The 14303-nt window shown below is 54.8% G+C and overlaps 1 protein-coding gene across 1 annotated transcript; it reads right to left on the minus strand.

The window, feature by feature from the left end:
• Window positions 1-165: 165 nt before the first annotated feature.
• CAMK1G (calcium/calmodulin dependent protein kinase IG) lies at window positions 166-13578 on the minus strand. The gene is made up of 13 exons (XM_066203981.1): window positions 13523-13578; window positions 9927-10044; window positions 7875-8003; window positions 7536-7610; window positions 6757-6895; window positions 6521-6644; window positions 5961-6036; window positions 5361-5473; window positions 4087-4165; window positions 3304-3391; window positions 2236-2831; window positions 1779-1895; window positions 166-822 (listed from the first exon to the last, which is right to left on the minus strand). The coding sequence occupies exons 2-12, from the start codon at window positions 10016-10018 to the stop codon at window positions 1802-1804; spliced, it is 1605 nt and encodes a 534-aa protein (XP_066060078.1). The 5' UTR covers window positions 10019-10044; window positions 13523-13578; the 3' UTR covers window positions 166-822; window positions 1779-1801.
• Window positions 13579-14303: the final 725 nt, after the last annotated feature.

Genomic DNA, 14303 nt, shown 5'->3' on the forward strand with positions numbered 1-14303 from the left:
AATTTTATCTGCCTCTGTACAACATACCTATATTTATGCAAATCTGAGAAACACAGGCTCATAGTGGAAGGTGAAGTCAGATGTCTTGTTTGATTCTCTGCCATAATCTGCTTTCTATTTACCACAGAACATTTTGCCAGAAAAACACCAGCGGGAGCAGGTCTGGGATGCACAGGGAAAGCTTTAGGAGGGACTTAACAGACCGTTTCCACATCAGATTTCCATGAATAACCAAGAGGCACGCTACAAAACAAATCTCAGCTTTATTAAGCAAGGGTTCATTGTGCAATTACAGCCTTGGAAGCAGAGCTCAGGCCTTGCTGTGTTAATGTCAGACATGGGGAGGTTTCTAGCAGGTTCTCTCTCCTGTTGCAGCTGCAGTGAGGGCTGGGCAGCTGAACTCCAGCCTGCCAAAGCCTGGGACTAACCAAGCCCGAGGAGAAGGGTGAGGGTTGTAAAACCAACTGAGCTGCCACGGGAGTGGAGCTCTGCGCGGCTTTGGTTTGTGGCGCTGCTGTTGTGCGTTTGTGCATCGACAACTAAACAGGGAACGGAAAACAAGCTCACAGCACGATGATGCCCTATGATAATGTACACCGGGTGTGGGAGCAGGAGCCTCAGACCTTCCCTGGCCTCCTCCCGGCTGGAACAATCCAGAAACACCCCGAGCTCGGTGCAGCGCTGGACCCTGGCAGCGCAGTGCTCCTGTCCCCAGCCGGGCGCTGCTCTGAGAGCTGCTGCCGGGGCAGAACCTCCTTTCCTGCTCGCACCGACGGCCTCCGGCTCTGGAGTGCAGAAAAGAGTAAAAGAGCCCTTCTGGTTCTGCAAGAGAGAGGATTGCGGGTGAGGACTGGGCTTTGTTTTGCTGCGCTGCTGCCGGCAGAATGAGCTTCTAATGAGGTGCGGTGCTGGGCTCCCGTTGTGGGCTCTTACAAAGGGTAAGATTTTTTTCCCCCAAATCCCCTTTTTGGGCTCTTACAAAGGGTTGCCACAGCCCTGATCTTTGGAATGGGCTTCTCTGGAGCCTGTGGCGGCTCTCACTCGCGTTTGTCTGTGCTGTTAATCCTTTGTGCGTCGCGGTCCTGTCCTAACACCCTCAGCAGCAGAGGCTGGCACAGGACATGAGAGGAGGGAACTCGCTTGATGTCGCTTTTGAGGTGAGCTCTGCCAGCAGCTGCTGACCTTTGGGACATTCCTTAGAGCAGGATCCATCAGCAAAGCTTCCCACTGCTCACACACAGAGCGGTGCAAATGATAAGAGGATCGAGCCGAGCTCTGCTCAAACAGCACCAAACTCGCGATGTTTCACTCCGCTTTACAAAACGAGCATCTCTGGGCTCTGCTCACAAAGACATCCGAGCCTGCCTGGGCCAAATCTGGGAAAGAGACGTGCTGCCTGTGCTGAGCCTGGCCCTGCAGCTCCTGTCAGCCCTCTGCTCGTGGCCGCAGCTGGACAGCCCTAACCCAGCTGAGGGACAGGCTGGCAGCAGCGTTTTTCCCCGTGAATAGCTTGAAATCACTGTAGCGTTTGGTATGACAAACCCGTGCTTGGCTTCCTCTCTCCCGTTCCTGGGCAACCTCGTTGTGATGCAAAAGTTGGATCCAGTGCCCTGGCTCTGATGGGGGCTGAGTCACTGCGTGAAAGGATTTTTCTCTTGCAAAAAACCCTGAGCTGGTTTGTTTTGTGTACAACCACTGCGCTATTTGTGCCTTTCCCCTTTGCCTGCCCTAACTGGACTAATTAAGGGCAGATGATGATTGGATTGCAGGGCACTCACCTCTGAGCACATGGCTGCCTCCATCACATGATCAAACAAACTCCAGTTTGCCCAGTGCCGCAGTGAGACGAGTGTTTACTGGTTTTCACTGGGACAAGAACCTCTGACTTGAAATGACTGGTTGGGGATGGGTGAAAGGGAACAGAAAGAAGAGAAACAGCAATTATTTAGGGTCATTCTGTGGGGGAATTGCGGTGTCAACGTACAGAACATCAGCTGTGAGAGCAGAGCAGGGCTGGCTGCAGCGTGCAGGGCTCCAGCCAGCCTGGGCACCCTGCTCACCCAGGACACACGCAGGAGAGCCGGGCTGGGCGCAGCTTCCAGCCAAACAGAGCACTGGCTCATCCCTCCCTTCTCCCTCCAGCTGCCCGCAGCCCCTGTGCCAGGCCCCTCCCTCCAGGGATGGTCATTCCCACACGATTCGCTGGGATTTACCGGGAATGACCCGGGTACCTACTGGGACTTTGAAGACTTTTTGAGCAGCGCAGTCTCGGAGCAGGAGGACGCCTTTGTCTTCTCATGGCCCACACAGGAGGGGCTGCAGCCACAGGAGCTCCTACCCGGGGGGCTGTGGGTGTCCGGCAGGGCCAGATTATTGTCCCCAGGCTGGGGTCCCTCCTCTGGGGGGCTGTGGGTGTCCGGCAGGGCCAGATTATTGTCCCCAGGCTGGGGTCCCTCCTCTGGGGGGCTGTGGGTGTCCGGCAGGGCCAGGTTATTGTCCCCAGGCTGGGGTCCCTCCTCTGGGGGGCTGTGGGTGTCCGGCAGGGCCAGGCTGCTGTCCCCACACAGGGGTCCCTCCTCTGGGGGGTTTGGCAGCTTTTCCTCCCCCATTCCCGTGTCCTGCTCGGGCTCGGTGCCTTTGGGAGGCTTTGGGTGCCCCTGTGCTGTGTCCTTGTCGTGGCTTGGCGCTGCTGGCAGGGGGGTTCCCGTGGGGCTGCTGGGCCTGGGGGGCTCTGAGGGCTCAGTGACAGGGACAGAGCCCTCGGCTGCCCCGTGGCCGCTCATGTGCAGCTTCCTCATGTGGTGCACGACGGCCGCGGCGTTGAAGGCTTGCTGGGGAAGGAGACAAAACTTGGGTGAGCAGCTGGTGATGGCAGGACACGCTGTCCCCCCACCCAGGTGACACCAGGACACGCTGTCCCCCCACCCAGGTGACGCCAGCACAGCGCTGCCAGCACTGGCTGTTTGGGGTGGGCACCTCCCTGCCATAAACATCCAGTGCAAGCTGCTGATGGTTTGGAGTTCACGGCTGCTTCCAGCTCAGGAAAATGGGGAACAGCTGGGAATGAGCCCCTGTCCTCCCTGCAGCTCTGTGTTTGTGGTGAACGTCCCAGCTCACTTTGAATGTTGCTCCAAACACCCCGTAAACATCAACTGCAGGCAGTCCCAGCTTTGGGGGATCCAGGTTTGGAGGATCCAGATTTTGGGCGCTCACCCCCCAAGCCGAAGCCCTGCTCGGGGCTGACTGACAGCAACTGGTGTTTGCTGGTGAAATGGCTGCGGGCTCCCGGCAGCAGCCACTTACCCTCCATTTGCTCTTTGCAAAGTTTTTCTGGATCTGAGCGCTGACAGATGGGTAGATGTCACGGTGAAGGGCTGTATTTCCATTAATCCTGCAGATGGGAAGAGGAGAAAATGGGCTCGTAGGCAGATGGCATTTGTAAGGCATTCCACATTCCGGAGGCACTGAACTGCTTTGTACGTTCAATCAGCAATAATTAAACCCAAAGGAGAAACAGCAACAAAATGTAACACAAACACACACTTCAAAGCCTGGGAAGGCTCAGGCTGGGACTTCTCCTCTGCCTCTGTTTGTGGAGGCAAATGCGCACAAATTGCATCTTTAATTATTCATCTTTTGCTTTCTTTGCACACGAGAAGGAGCCAGTGAGGGGGAGGCAGTGACGTTAGTGACGGGGTGGGGGACACTGCTGCTCCTGGGGATGTTCCTGGGGACACTGCTGCTCCTGGGGACACTCCTGATCTGGGGTCACTCCTGTTCCTGTGGACACTCCTGCTCCTGGGGACACTCCTGCTCCTGGGGACATTCCTGTTCTGGGGACACTCCTGTTCCTGGGCTCACTCTCCTGCTCCTGAGGACACCTCTGTACCTAAGGACACTCCTGCGTCCTGGGACACTCCTGTTCCTGGGGTCACTCCTGTTCCTGGGGACACTCCTGGGGACACTCCTGTTCGGGGGTCACTCCTGGGCACATTCCTGCTCCCAGGGACTCTCCTGTCCCCTCTCCCAGGGAGCACATGGAGCACAGAGCAGAGCCTGGCGGCTGCAGAGTCCCCCCAGCCTCACCAGGGGTGCCTCAGGGCCTCCTCACAGGTGAACCTGGCGCTGGGGTTCTTCTCCAGCAGGTGTCGGATGAAGTCCTTGGCTGTTTGGGAAAAGCAGAGGAAAAAGGTTATTGTCTCCTCCTTCTTCCCACAGCTGGTCCCGACAGCACACGGGAAATCTGCCGGATGAACACCACGGGGGTCAGCCCTGAGGGGAAGGGGCTGGTATCACCGCACCAGGGCAGGGTCAGGTTGGATACTGGGAAAAATTCCCTCACTGGAAGAGTGGTGAGGCAATGGAAGGGGCTGGCCAGGGCAGTGGTGGAGTCAGCATCCCTGGAGGGGCTCAGGAGGTGAGTGGATGGTGCTGGGCGATGTGGTTTGTCAGAGGCTGGACTTGATCTTGGGGATCTTTTCCAACCTTAACAATTCTGTGATTACTCTAGTAAAGGAAGATTCTTTTAGTGAGGGGCTCCAGATGAAAAGATATCTACTCTGGGAGTACCAAACTTCACTCTCAGATTGTGTGACTTGCAGCTTAATTATTCACCTAAAAAAGAACTCTAAAAACCATGAGGTGCAAACTGAGCAGATTTAGAGGCTGCCCTGAAGAGCTCTCACATCCCTGCCCTTTTTTTCCTTTGTTTTTCTTGCAGGAAGGGCTGTGCTGTTTGTTATTAAACCCCAGCTCGCCCCCTGCCAGGTCTGTTTGTTTATGTAAAAGATTGATGTTGAAAGAAGCCGTGAGGATGGTGCCCGCAGTGAGCTGTGCACGGGGGAGCAGCCTGGGCTGGGGGAATGGTGGCTGACAGGACAGAGGGAAAAAATGGGGAAAAATCCCAGAGTTTCCCAGAATCACAGAATGGTTTGGGTTGGAAGGAGCCTTAAAGCTGATCCCTGTTGTGGGCAGGGACATCCCCCACTGTCCCAATGTCCAGCCTGGCCTTGGACACTTCCCAGGGAGATCTAAGCCCACTCAGAGCTCAGTAATCATTTGTGAAAATCGGGTTTACATTAACCACGGCCTCAGCTGAGGGTGCTGCGCCCCAAACACCTCCCTCCCTGCCAGGGCAGCTTCGCTTTGGCATCATCCCCGTGGCTCTGAGGAGATGGAGCCTCTGACCGTTCCCACATCCGAGGGTTTGCTGCTGGCAGTGACTCAGGTCAGAGCTGCAGCCCTCCCGTCCCTGCTGGGGCAGCACAGGGGATTTGGGGATTTGGGGATTTGGGGATTTGGGGATTTGGGGTGGGAGCCTGCGGGAGGGCGTGTGCAGCTCCCCAGCTCCGGAGCTTCACCTGACTCGGAGATATCATCCCAAAACGGAGACTCGAACTCGTAGTAGCCTTCCTTAATCTTTTCAAAGAGTTTGGATTCGGTCTCTTCGTAGAAAGGAGGGTAGCCACAGAGCCTGGAACAGAGCAGAGAGCCGGGGGCCCTTCAGTGCCACCACCAAATGGGGACAGGCTCCTCCGGAGGCCACACGGTGAGGAGGGACAGCAGGGACAGGGGAGCTCTGCCCACTCCGCTGTCCCCCTCTGCTCGGGGCACCAGCAGAGCTGCACAAAAGAGTTAAAAACTTCACTGCAGCAGCGAGGGGACAAAGCCACAGCTGGTACCGAGCTGAGCAGTGTGGGAGGAAACGAGACAAAAAGTACCCGGGAAGATGGAATGGTATTTGTAGGGAATGGGAAAAAAACAAAGCATAGGATGAGGCACAGAACAGAGAAATGGGATTCCTTTCATCTCCGCTCCTGCTCTTGATTCCCTTTAATTTCTGTGTTTAGGAGGCATTCGGTGCTGTGCCGCACAGGAAAGGGGGAGGTCTGGCATCGCCCCCGCCCCGCACAGCCCCGGGGAGCTCCGGGAAAAGCAGCGGGATGTGCTGTGGTACTCACAGGATGTAGGTGATGACCCCGATGGACCAGCAGTCCACGGCTTTGCTGTAGGGCTTCTGGGCCAGCACCTCGGGGGCTGCGGGGCAGCAAAAGCAAAGGGGAATTGTGAGCGATAATGAATTATCCAGCACTGGGAGAGGCAGGCGTTACAGACAGTGACAGCCCCATTTCCCAGCTGAATTGGTCTGTGGTTTTTGTATCTTTTTTATGCCATTATATAGAAAGAACCACAATCTCTGCCTGCATGCTGAGGTTTAACCAGGTTTAACCAGGCCCAATGCAGTCTCGTGGGAATTAAACAAAATCCCATTGCATTAAAATAATTTTCATATTTTTTTTTCAATAAATATATTGCCCTGTTCTTTGCATTTTAAAATACTGAGATTTTTCAGTCCCTACACTCGTTTAGAGGGTCTATGCAGTCATCTGTGAGCCCCGTGTTGTTACCAACACACTGATGTATTTCTTTCCCTTCTTCCAGGCACTGTCCTGGATATGCACAACCTTTTTTTTTCCAGAGAAATCCACCAGCACGAGGCCGCTCCTGCCCCTGGGCTCACCCACGTATCCTGGAGTCCCGCAGGCCGTGGACATGATCCCGTTCTGCTCCATTTTGGACAAGCCGAAATCCGTGATCATGATTTTGGAGTTCTCCTCGGGGGTGAGGTACAGGAGGTTCTCGGGCTGTGAACACGGGGTGGGGGGGCGGTCAGAGGGCGGAATTTGGGGCAGGAGAAGGGCCAGGAGGAGCAGGGGCAGGTGGGGCAGGGCAGGTGAGGTGTCCCCAGGGGCTCACCTTCAGGTCCCGGTGCACGATGCCGTTCTCGTGCAGGTATTTGACAGCCGTCAGCACCTGGTGGATCACCAGGCTGGCGTCCTTCTCCGTGTACACGCCCCGCTCCAGGATCCTGTCAAACAGCTCTCCCCCGGACACCCTGCGGAGACGGCGCCTTAGAGAGAGCAAGGACTGGGGAAAACGCGAACAAAGCCTTTGTGTGAGGCCGGCTGAGTTTGTGGTCCTCTCACAGCCGCTTTTGGGAGGCGGGTGGATGCTCCTGGCTGCAGTTCCAGCGAGGATTGCTGGCACACCTGGGCACTTTGGGGGAGGCTGTGGGGCAAGTCCTGGTAGGGCTGAGCTGCAGGTGCCCAGCCCTGCCCCAGGCTCCACTCCACAAGTGGTTTCAGGGTTTTGTTCTTTCCCGAATTTGCAGTAAAGCAGCAGCAGCAGCAGCAGCCGGGTGCTCAGAGCGCTCTCTCTGCTGCTGACACGGTGCCCATTCCATTTCTAGAAACCCTGCGTGGCACAGCTTTAATTAGAAATACTTCTGTCTCTGCCCTGCTAAACTGTGAGGAATCGATTTGCATAAATAGATCCAAATCGTGGTTCAGAAAGTTGCTGTTCGAGTGGGGATGGGCCAGGGGGACGCGAGGAGTGTCCGGGGTGGTTCCAGCCTCGGCTCTGAGGGTGTCTGGATGGGCCCTTGAGGGGCTCTGGGGTGCTGAAATCCCACACACCACCCTGCTCCTGCCCTCCCTGCCCCTGTGGGCCCACAGAAAGGCCCTGCTGGTACTCACAGCTGCATCACCAGGTAGAAGTGGGTTGTGCTCTCGTAAATATCCTCTAAAGTCACAATGTTTTCGTGCTTTATTCTGCAAAGGGAGGTGCGGGTCAGAAACAAATCCTGGCAAGGGCAGAAGGGGCTTCTGAGGCGGAAAACCCCACAGTCATCTTGCTTTAATCACCAGGGAGAGTCCCCTGGGTGTTCTGGGGCTGCTGTCCCCCCCCTGCATGGCACAGGATCACTGCTGCCCATCAGTTCCTTTTGGAGCCCCGGGCACCATCAGAGGGGGGACCAGAGCCTTTGTTTGAAGCACCCAGCACATCAGGAATGCTCCCCGGAGTGTCACACTCACTTTTTCAGCACTGCTATTTCGTTCTCCAAGCTGCTGTCCCTGTTGAGAGGAGACTTCTTGATGCATTTCAGAGCGAAGAGCTTGCCAGTGCTCTTCTGCTTCACCAGGAAAACTTCTGAGAAGGCGCCTCTGCAGAGAGGGGGAGAAGCTGCACTTCAGAGGGTGATGGGAAATACCACGGGAAAACAACGTGGTGGGAAACTTTCTGTGGATGCTGATCCTAAAGCTGGAACTGTCCTGGAGCAGCCCCAGACTGAGGATGTTCGAAGCGAGGTTCAGTGTAAATGGAACCCCATAGGATGTTCCAGGTGAGGTTCAGTGTAAATGGAACCCCACAGGATGTTCCAGGTGAGGTTCAGTGTAAATGGAACCCCACAGGATGTTCCAGGTGAGGTTCAGTGTAAATGGAACCCCACAGGATGTTCCAGGCGAGGTTCAGTGTAAATGGAACCCCACAGGATGTTCCAGGCGAGGTTCAGTGTAAATGGAACCCCATAGGATGTTCCAGGTGAGGTTCAGTGTAAATGGAACCCCACAGGATGTTCCAGGTGAGGTTCAGTGTAAATGGAACCCCACAGGATGTTCCAGGCGAGGTTCAGTGTAAATAGAACCCCACAGGATGTTCCAGGCGAGGTTATACAATGGAAATAGAACCCCCAAAAGTAGATTTTTTTTTTTTTCTGCAGAGCAAATGTTAGTTCTGCACAGTCCGCCAGGGAGCTGCAGTCTGGGCTGGTGTCACCCAACATTCTGCAGGTCCAAAATGCGAAACAGCAGGAGAAGCCCAGTTAATCTTTAACTTCGGCCCCTGATTGCTCTCCTGCCTGCAGAGGCTGCTGCTCCCCGTGCCCCCTGGGTGACAGAGTGACAGTGAGTGTCTGCTCACCCTGGGCAGCCCGAGCAGGTATTTATAACCTGCCTAAAGCCCAATCCTGTTACAGCTCTGCCCCGGGGAGCTGAGCACGGGGCTCGGGGCAGTGACAGTGACACGGGGCCAGGTCAGTCCTCGCTAATCCTCATCAAACCAGCAGCTCATTAATTGGGGATCATTAAATGGGACTTGCTCTGAGCCTGCAAAGCCCTGCAGGGAGCTGAGGGCAGGGCAAGGAAGGGCAGTGCTGTGGACCCTGGGGGAAGGTGGTAACAACTTTGAGGTGGTTTTAATCCCAGATCGTCCTTTCACTTCTTCAGAGAGCTGAAGCATGTGGGGGGAAAAAAAAAAACAACAAACAACAACCCAATTTCTAATGCTAATTTTTCCTATTAAAGCAATGGTAGGAAATGAACAACCTACAAATCAGCTGCTGGGGCATCTGTTCTACATCTCTGTCCCAAACAGTTTATAATAATTATGGCCCTTATTAAAAATGATGAATCAACAAGTGGGCTAGGAGAGAACAAAGCTTTTTCTAACCTCATTCCTTTAGCGAAAGCTGCTGGATAATTCAATTAATCTCTGAGGCTGACAAGGCGCAGAATTTGGAGTAGCTGCTTCTTTGGGAGCTTTGTCGTGGGCTCGGAAGTCACAGAAAATTTGTCCGTGACAGAACTCGCTGGTGGAGGTAATTCAATTCCTCCCCCACCACCTTGGAGATGTTTTGTTGTCTCATCCCCATGAATAGGCAAATCAAGCTGTTAACAGCACCGGGAAGGATTGTACAACCCCAACATCCTTGTTTTTGTTTCGTTCCCCAACTGAGTCAGGGTTCCTGAGCTAAATATACAACTTGTTATTGTAATTCCTCTGCCTGCGCCAGCCCCTGACCTTGCAGCAGCAGGAGGGGCGGGAGTGGGGCAAAAACCTTCCCGGGCAAGGCTCCCTGAGGGGCGGAGGGGCTGCAGGGACGGGCAGGGGCACCGGGCGTGTGCCCGGGGCTCTTTGGGATGGGCTCCCAGGAATAGGATCAGCAGCAGCACCCTGGGCACCCCCTCCCCTGGCCCTGTCCCAGAGGGAAGAGGGACAGGGTCCCTGGGACATTTTTCCAGGGCCAGGAGGGGTTGGGGAGCCAGGTCCGGCTGCTCCTGCCCCGGGGACAGCCCGTGGGTACTCACGATCCCAGGGCCTCCATGAAGATGAAGGTTTTGCGGATGTTGCTGGTCTGCTTCTTCCAGGAGCCGCTGCCTTCCTCCTCCTTGCGCCCCATCTCCTCCAGAGTGGAAGCAGGGAACGCTGTCGGCGGCAGGGACAGAGGTCACTGGGGTGGTCGGTGTGGGTGGGCAGCCCTGGGCTCCCCAGGTACAGCCAGAATTAGAGCTGGGAGGGGTGAGATGCTCCACAAAGCCCTCAGCGCTCGTAAGGAGCGGAGGGACGCTGGAGGGTGAGAAGGGAACCTGGAGACAAGGGGAAAATAGATATAAAAGTAGAAATAAAAGTAGATATAAAAGTGACCCTGGGCAGGAGGGGCACGGGGAGCATCCCTGGATAAGTGCAGCATCCCCCTCCCCAGAGCCAAAGGCCGTGGGACACAGCTGAGCCTGCAGAAGGCAAAGCAAAAGCTTTCATGGGTGTTTTCTACCCCTTTGGAAAAGGCAGAAGTATTAAAGCAGAGGAAAAGCTGAAAGGTCTTTTTTCATGAGAGAGCTCAGATATTGGATTCCTACTGAACCTACTTTATCTCCTTAATTAGCACGTTTGCAGGGTTTTCAGCTCCTTGACACAATTTTTAAAGGTTAATTTAACATTACTGAAACCAAAATTGACTCAATTGTAAACAGTTGAAGGCTTCAGTCCATAAAGCCACCAAAGGCCTCATGAACTTGACCTTTATTTACCTCCTGGTTTCTGATGCCTGCGTAACTCACAGAAATACAGCTCCTTCTGGAACCCAGCCTTGTCTTGCTGTTTGAAATCAGGGAATTCCTTCACAGAGGTGCTGATCAATCAGCAGAAACCTTTCTGCCAATTATTTTAAGTCCCTAATTAATTGTTTTTTTTCTTTGCAGTCATCTGCCCATCCCAAATCTGCAGATCTGGAATATCACAGGAAGAGAATTGGCTGGCAGAGATGTCCAGCTGGTGATGGCAGGTGGGTTTTATCCAGTTGAAATAAATATCAGAGCTGGCAGGGCGGTGCTGAGTGACAGGGAGAACTGAGAGGAACTCTCCATTCCTCTCCCAGGCTGCTGTCAACCTGAGAACATGAGGTGAAAAAAGAGAAAAAAAAACCCCAAGTAGGTCAGCCTGGCCCTGGGGACAAGTGGCATTTTGGGCTCCTGTGCTGAGGCACGTCCTGGTTGGGACCAGCTCCGTGGGACAGAGGGAACAGGGCAGAGACACCCTCCTGCACTGGGCAGAGGTCACTGTCCCCACCGCTGGGGGACAGTGGGGTGGTGCACACTCACTTCTGAGAATTTGGCCCAGTCATGGGTTAAATTTGCCCAATCCTGGCTCATTTCAGCTCCATTCCCGGAGTATTTTGATGTTTAATCCCTTGTGAATTCAACAAGTTCCCTGTTTTGAAGGGGAGTTTGCTCCCGGGGAAGGTGGTCTCGTGTTTCCCCTGTTCTCCTGTGGATCCCCTGCTGGTCCCAGAGCTGCGGCTGCTGTCCCTGGCTGTGGGCAGTGCTGGGGACAGGCTGCACCCGCAGCCCTCGCTCCCTAACAGGGATTTGATTTCCTGCTTTCTCAGCTCCTCTGTGCCATCACCGGCAAAGTCATTTCCTGCGAGGAAGGGGAGCAAATGCTGCTGCTCTGAGAGCGAAATAATGGAAAGTTGGAGTTCCTGAGATGTAAAGCTGCATGTGGCAGGGGCTGGAAGGGAGGGATCTTTGAGGTCCCTTCCAACCCAAACCATCCTGTGGTTCCAGAGGTGCTCAGGTGATGGGACTTGCCCCCTTTGCTCCTGTTGGATCACATCCTTCCCCATGGATTTCCTCTTTTGGTACCAGGGGAAGAGTTTGCCAAGGGCTCGGTGCAGCACACAGCGGCCTCAGCCCAGCCACGACTGTGGGATCAGGAGAATGAGAATCCCCTGAGTCTCTGGGAGCTCACCCTTGTCTCCCACTCTGCTTAAATCACCTGTCGCGCTCCTCAGCAGTTGGTCACAATGCAACGTTTGATGGATTTGTTGTTTGCCTTTTGTTATTTATTCGAGCTCTGGTGCAACAGTCCCAAAACCCCAGAATGGTTTGGGTTGAAGGGACCTTAAAGCCCGTCCAGTGCCACCCCTGCCATGGCAGGGACACCCCCCACTGTCCCAGGCTGCTCCAGCCTGGCCTTGGGCACTTCCAGGGATCCAGGGGCAGCCACAGCTGCTTTGGGCACCCTGTGCTGTTCCCAGTGCCTTCACCTTTCCCACTGTTGGTGCCCAAATCTGGGTTTATGGATGGACTCACTCAGCTGGAGAAACTTCCCACAGGAGTGAGAACGTGGCACAGGTTGGGCAAACTCCTGGTGCGGGGGCTGGCAGCTTTTCCTGCCCTGCTCCGTGTCCCTCTGCACCCTCCCACCCCTGTCGTGCCCTCCTGCCCCTGCCAGCTCCACCCTGAGCCCGTGCAGGTGTGCCCGGGGACAGCTCCCAGCCCCAGCAGTGGGATGCACCCCCGGGCACCTGGAATTCACGTTATTTTAACCCCTGATGCCGGGCAGGGGCTGCGGTGCCCTTTGGCCCGCTCAGCTCCCGGCAGTGCCGACACCCCGGTGTGCCACGGTTGCATAAGGAGGTTGGAAAGCTCATTAACTAAAGCAGGTGAGAACCTCTGGAGCCGAGAATGGAGCGCACAAGGCGGCTTCTGTTTGTGCAGCTTCCCCCTTCCCCAGCAGAACAAACACGGCAGCACGCAGGGCTTCAGCTGAGTTTATATTGTAGACAGAAGATAATAAACGATTTGATGTTAATGTCTGACCTTTGGGCTCTCCTACAGCCTGAGCCAACCCAGCTCTGCTCTGTCTGATCTGTCTGATCCCTGCTCAGGGTGCAGGGGATGTTGTCGTGACCTTGCTCAAACCTTTCCTGAGGAAATTTGTTCTGCTTCCCACATCCCACCGCAACAAATCCATCTGCAGCCAGACCCTGCTCCTGAATGGATGCTCTGCATTAGCAGGATGATTGTAAGTCATGATTAATGGTCTCGTGACAAACTTCCATGGGCAGGGGGAACGGGCATGCAGCTTCCAGGGGGCTGCCTTTGGAATTGGAAGTTTATAGGGGAAAAAAGGAGAATACTGATTCAAAGGGCTTTTGATTTTAAACAGAAATACAGCAAAGCAAGCAAATCTGCATGTGAATGAATGAGAGGATGAATGAATGGAGTGCCAGGGCAGCCTCCGTGCTCAGGGACAAAAGAACAAGAAATTGAAACCACGAGCTCGCCATTAAAAACAAACCCACGTCAAAGCTCCCATATTCCCCCCACACGCCATCCATTCCCAGGCAACTTGGGGAACACTTGCAAAATCTCCATTTTCCTTATAAACATCCCGGATTCCCTGAAATCCATTGGACGTGAAATGTCAGAGACAGCTTTCTATGAAATTGCCGAACACAACACGAGTGCTGGAGTATACTACGGGGGAGAGTCCCTCTGGCATTTCCCTGCCACAGGATTTATCCCCATTTTACAGCACAGCAGGGCAGCGGGGATCCCACCTGCTTCCCTGCAGGAGCAGGGGCAGCAAATGGCTCGTGAGGAAAGAATATTTTGCTTACCCAAGTCAGCGCAGACAAAGCAACTCCTGTTGGCTGCTGGCGCTCAGCTCCGGCTCTGCGGGGATTAGAGCTCCACGAGGAGGAGGAGGAGGAGGAAGAGGAGGAGGAGGAGGAGGAGGAGATGGAGCCCCGCGATGGTAACCAGGGAGTCAGCAGGGGCTGATGGAGCGGGGCTGGGAGTCCCGGGTGCCGGCAGGCTCAGGGATGGGGCTGGGCGTGCAGCACGGCTCCTCTCCTCGCCGCTGCTGGCTGTGGTGCTGATCCATCCCCGGGCAAAGGCGAGGCAAATGGGATCTGCCTTCCTCAAACCACTCCTCGGGCTTTGGAAACCGCCCCGTTCCCCTCGGGATGGAGCTGGGGGCTCTGTGGGGCTGCTCTGGGACAGGCTCCCCCTGCAGCAGCTCCTGCACTGCCAGGGGGATGCTCCTCACCCTCCTTAAAGGGCTCAGGGGATGCTCCTCTCCCTCTTTAAATGGCTCAAGCCCACGGAGAACAATCACTGAGCAGAAGTTAATCCCCATGCCCCAATCTGGGCTATTTTACCCCACACAATGGCCCCGGTTTGACTTTCAGAACCTCCCTGTGAGTGCCTGCTCCATATGAATAGAGGAAATATTAATAATTCTTTGAGTCTTTTCTACAGTGTGGGGCTTTTAGAGCTGGCAATAACAACTTTACTGACTGCGTCCTCGGTTGATTTACACTGCCATCTAGAATAACGCATGGAAGAAGTCCATATCATGGGGAAGTTTGGGTTTATGTCAGGGATAAATCAGCTCCG

This window comes from Chamaea fasciata, unplaced genomic scaffold (genome assembly GCF_029207755.1).
Source record: "Chamaea fasciata isolate MVZ Bird 193981 ecotype frontalis unplaced genomic scaffold, bChaFas1.0.hap1 SCAF_25, whole genome shotgun sequence".
Taxonomy (NCBI): domain Eukaryota; kingdom Metazoa; phylum Chordata; class Aves; order Passeriformes; family Sylviidae; genus Chamaea; species Chamaea fasciata.

Coding starts and splice junctions, on each gene's coding strand:
- CAMK1G (XM_066203981.1), bottom strand. CDS start 10,018: ATGGGGCGCAAGGAGGAGGAAGGCAGCGGCTCCTGGAAGAAGCAGACC. Junction 5,474..5,960: donor GGGGTCATCACCTACATCCT/GTGAGTACCACA, acceptor GCTCTGTTCCAG/GCTCTGTGGCTACCCTCCTT. Junction 3,392..4,086: donor GAGGCCCTGAGGCACCCCTG/GTGAGGCTGGGG, acceptor TCCCATCTGCAG/GATTAATGGAAATACAGCCC.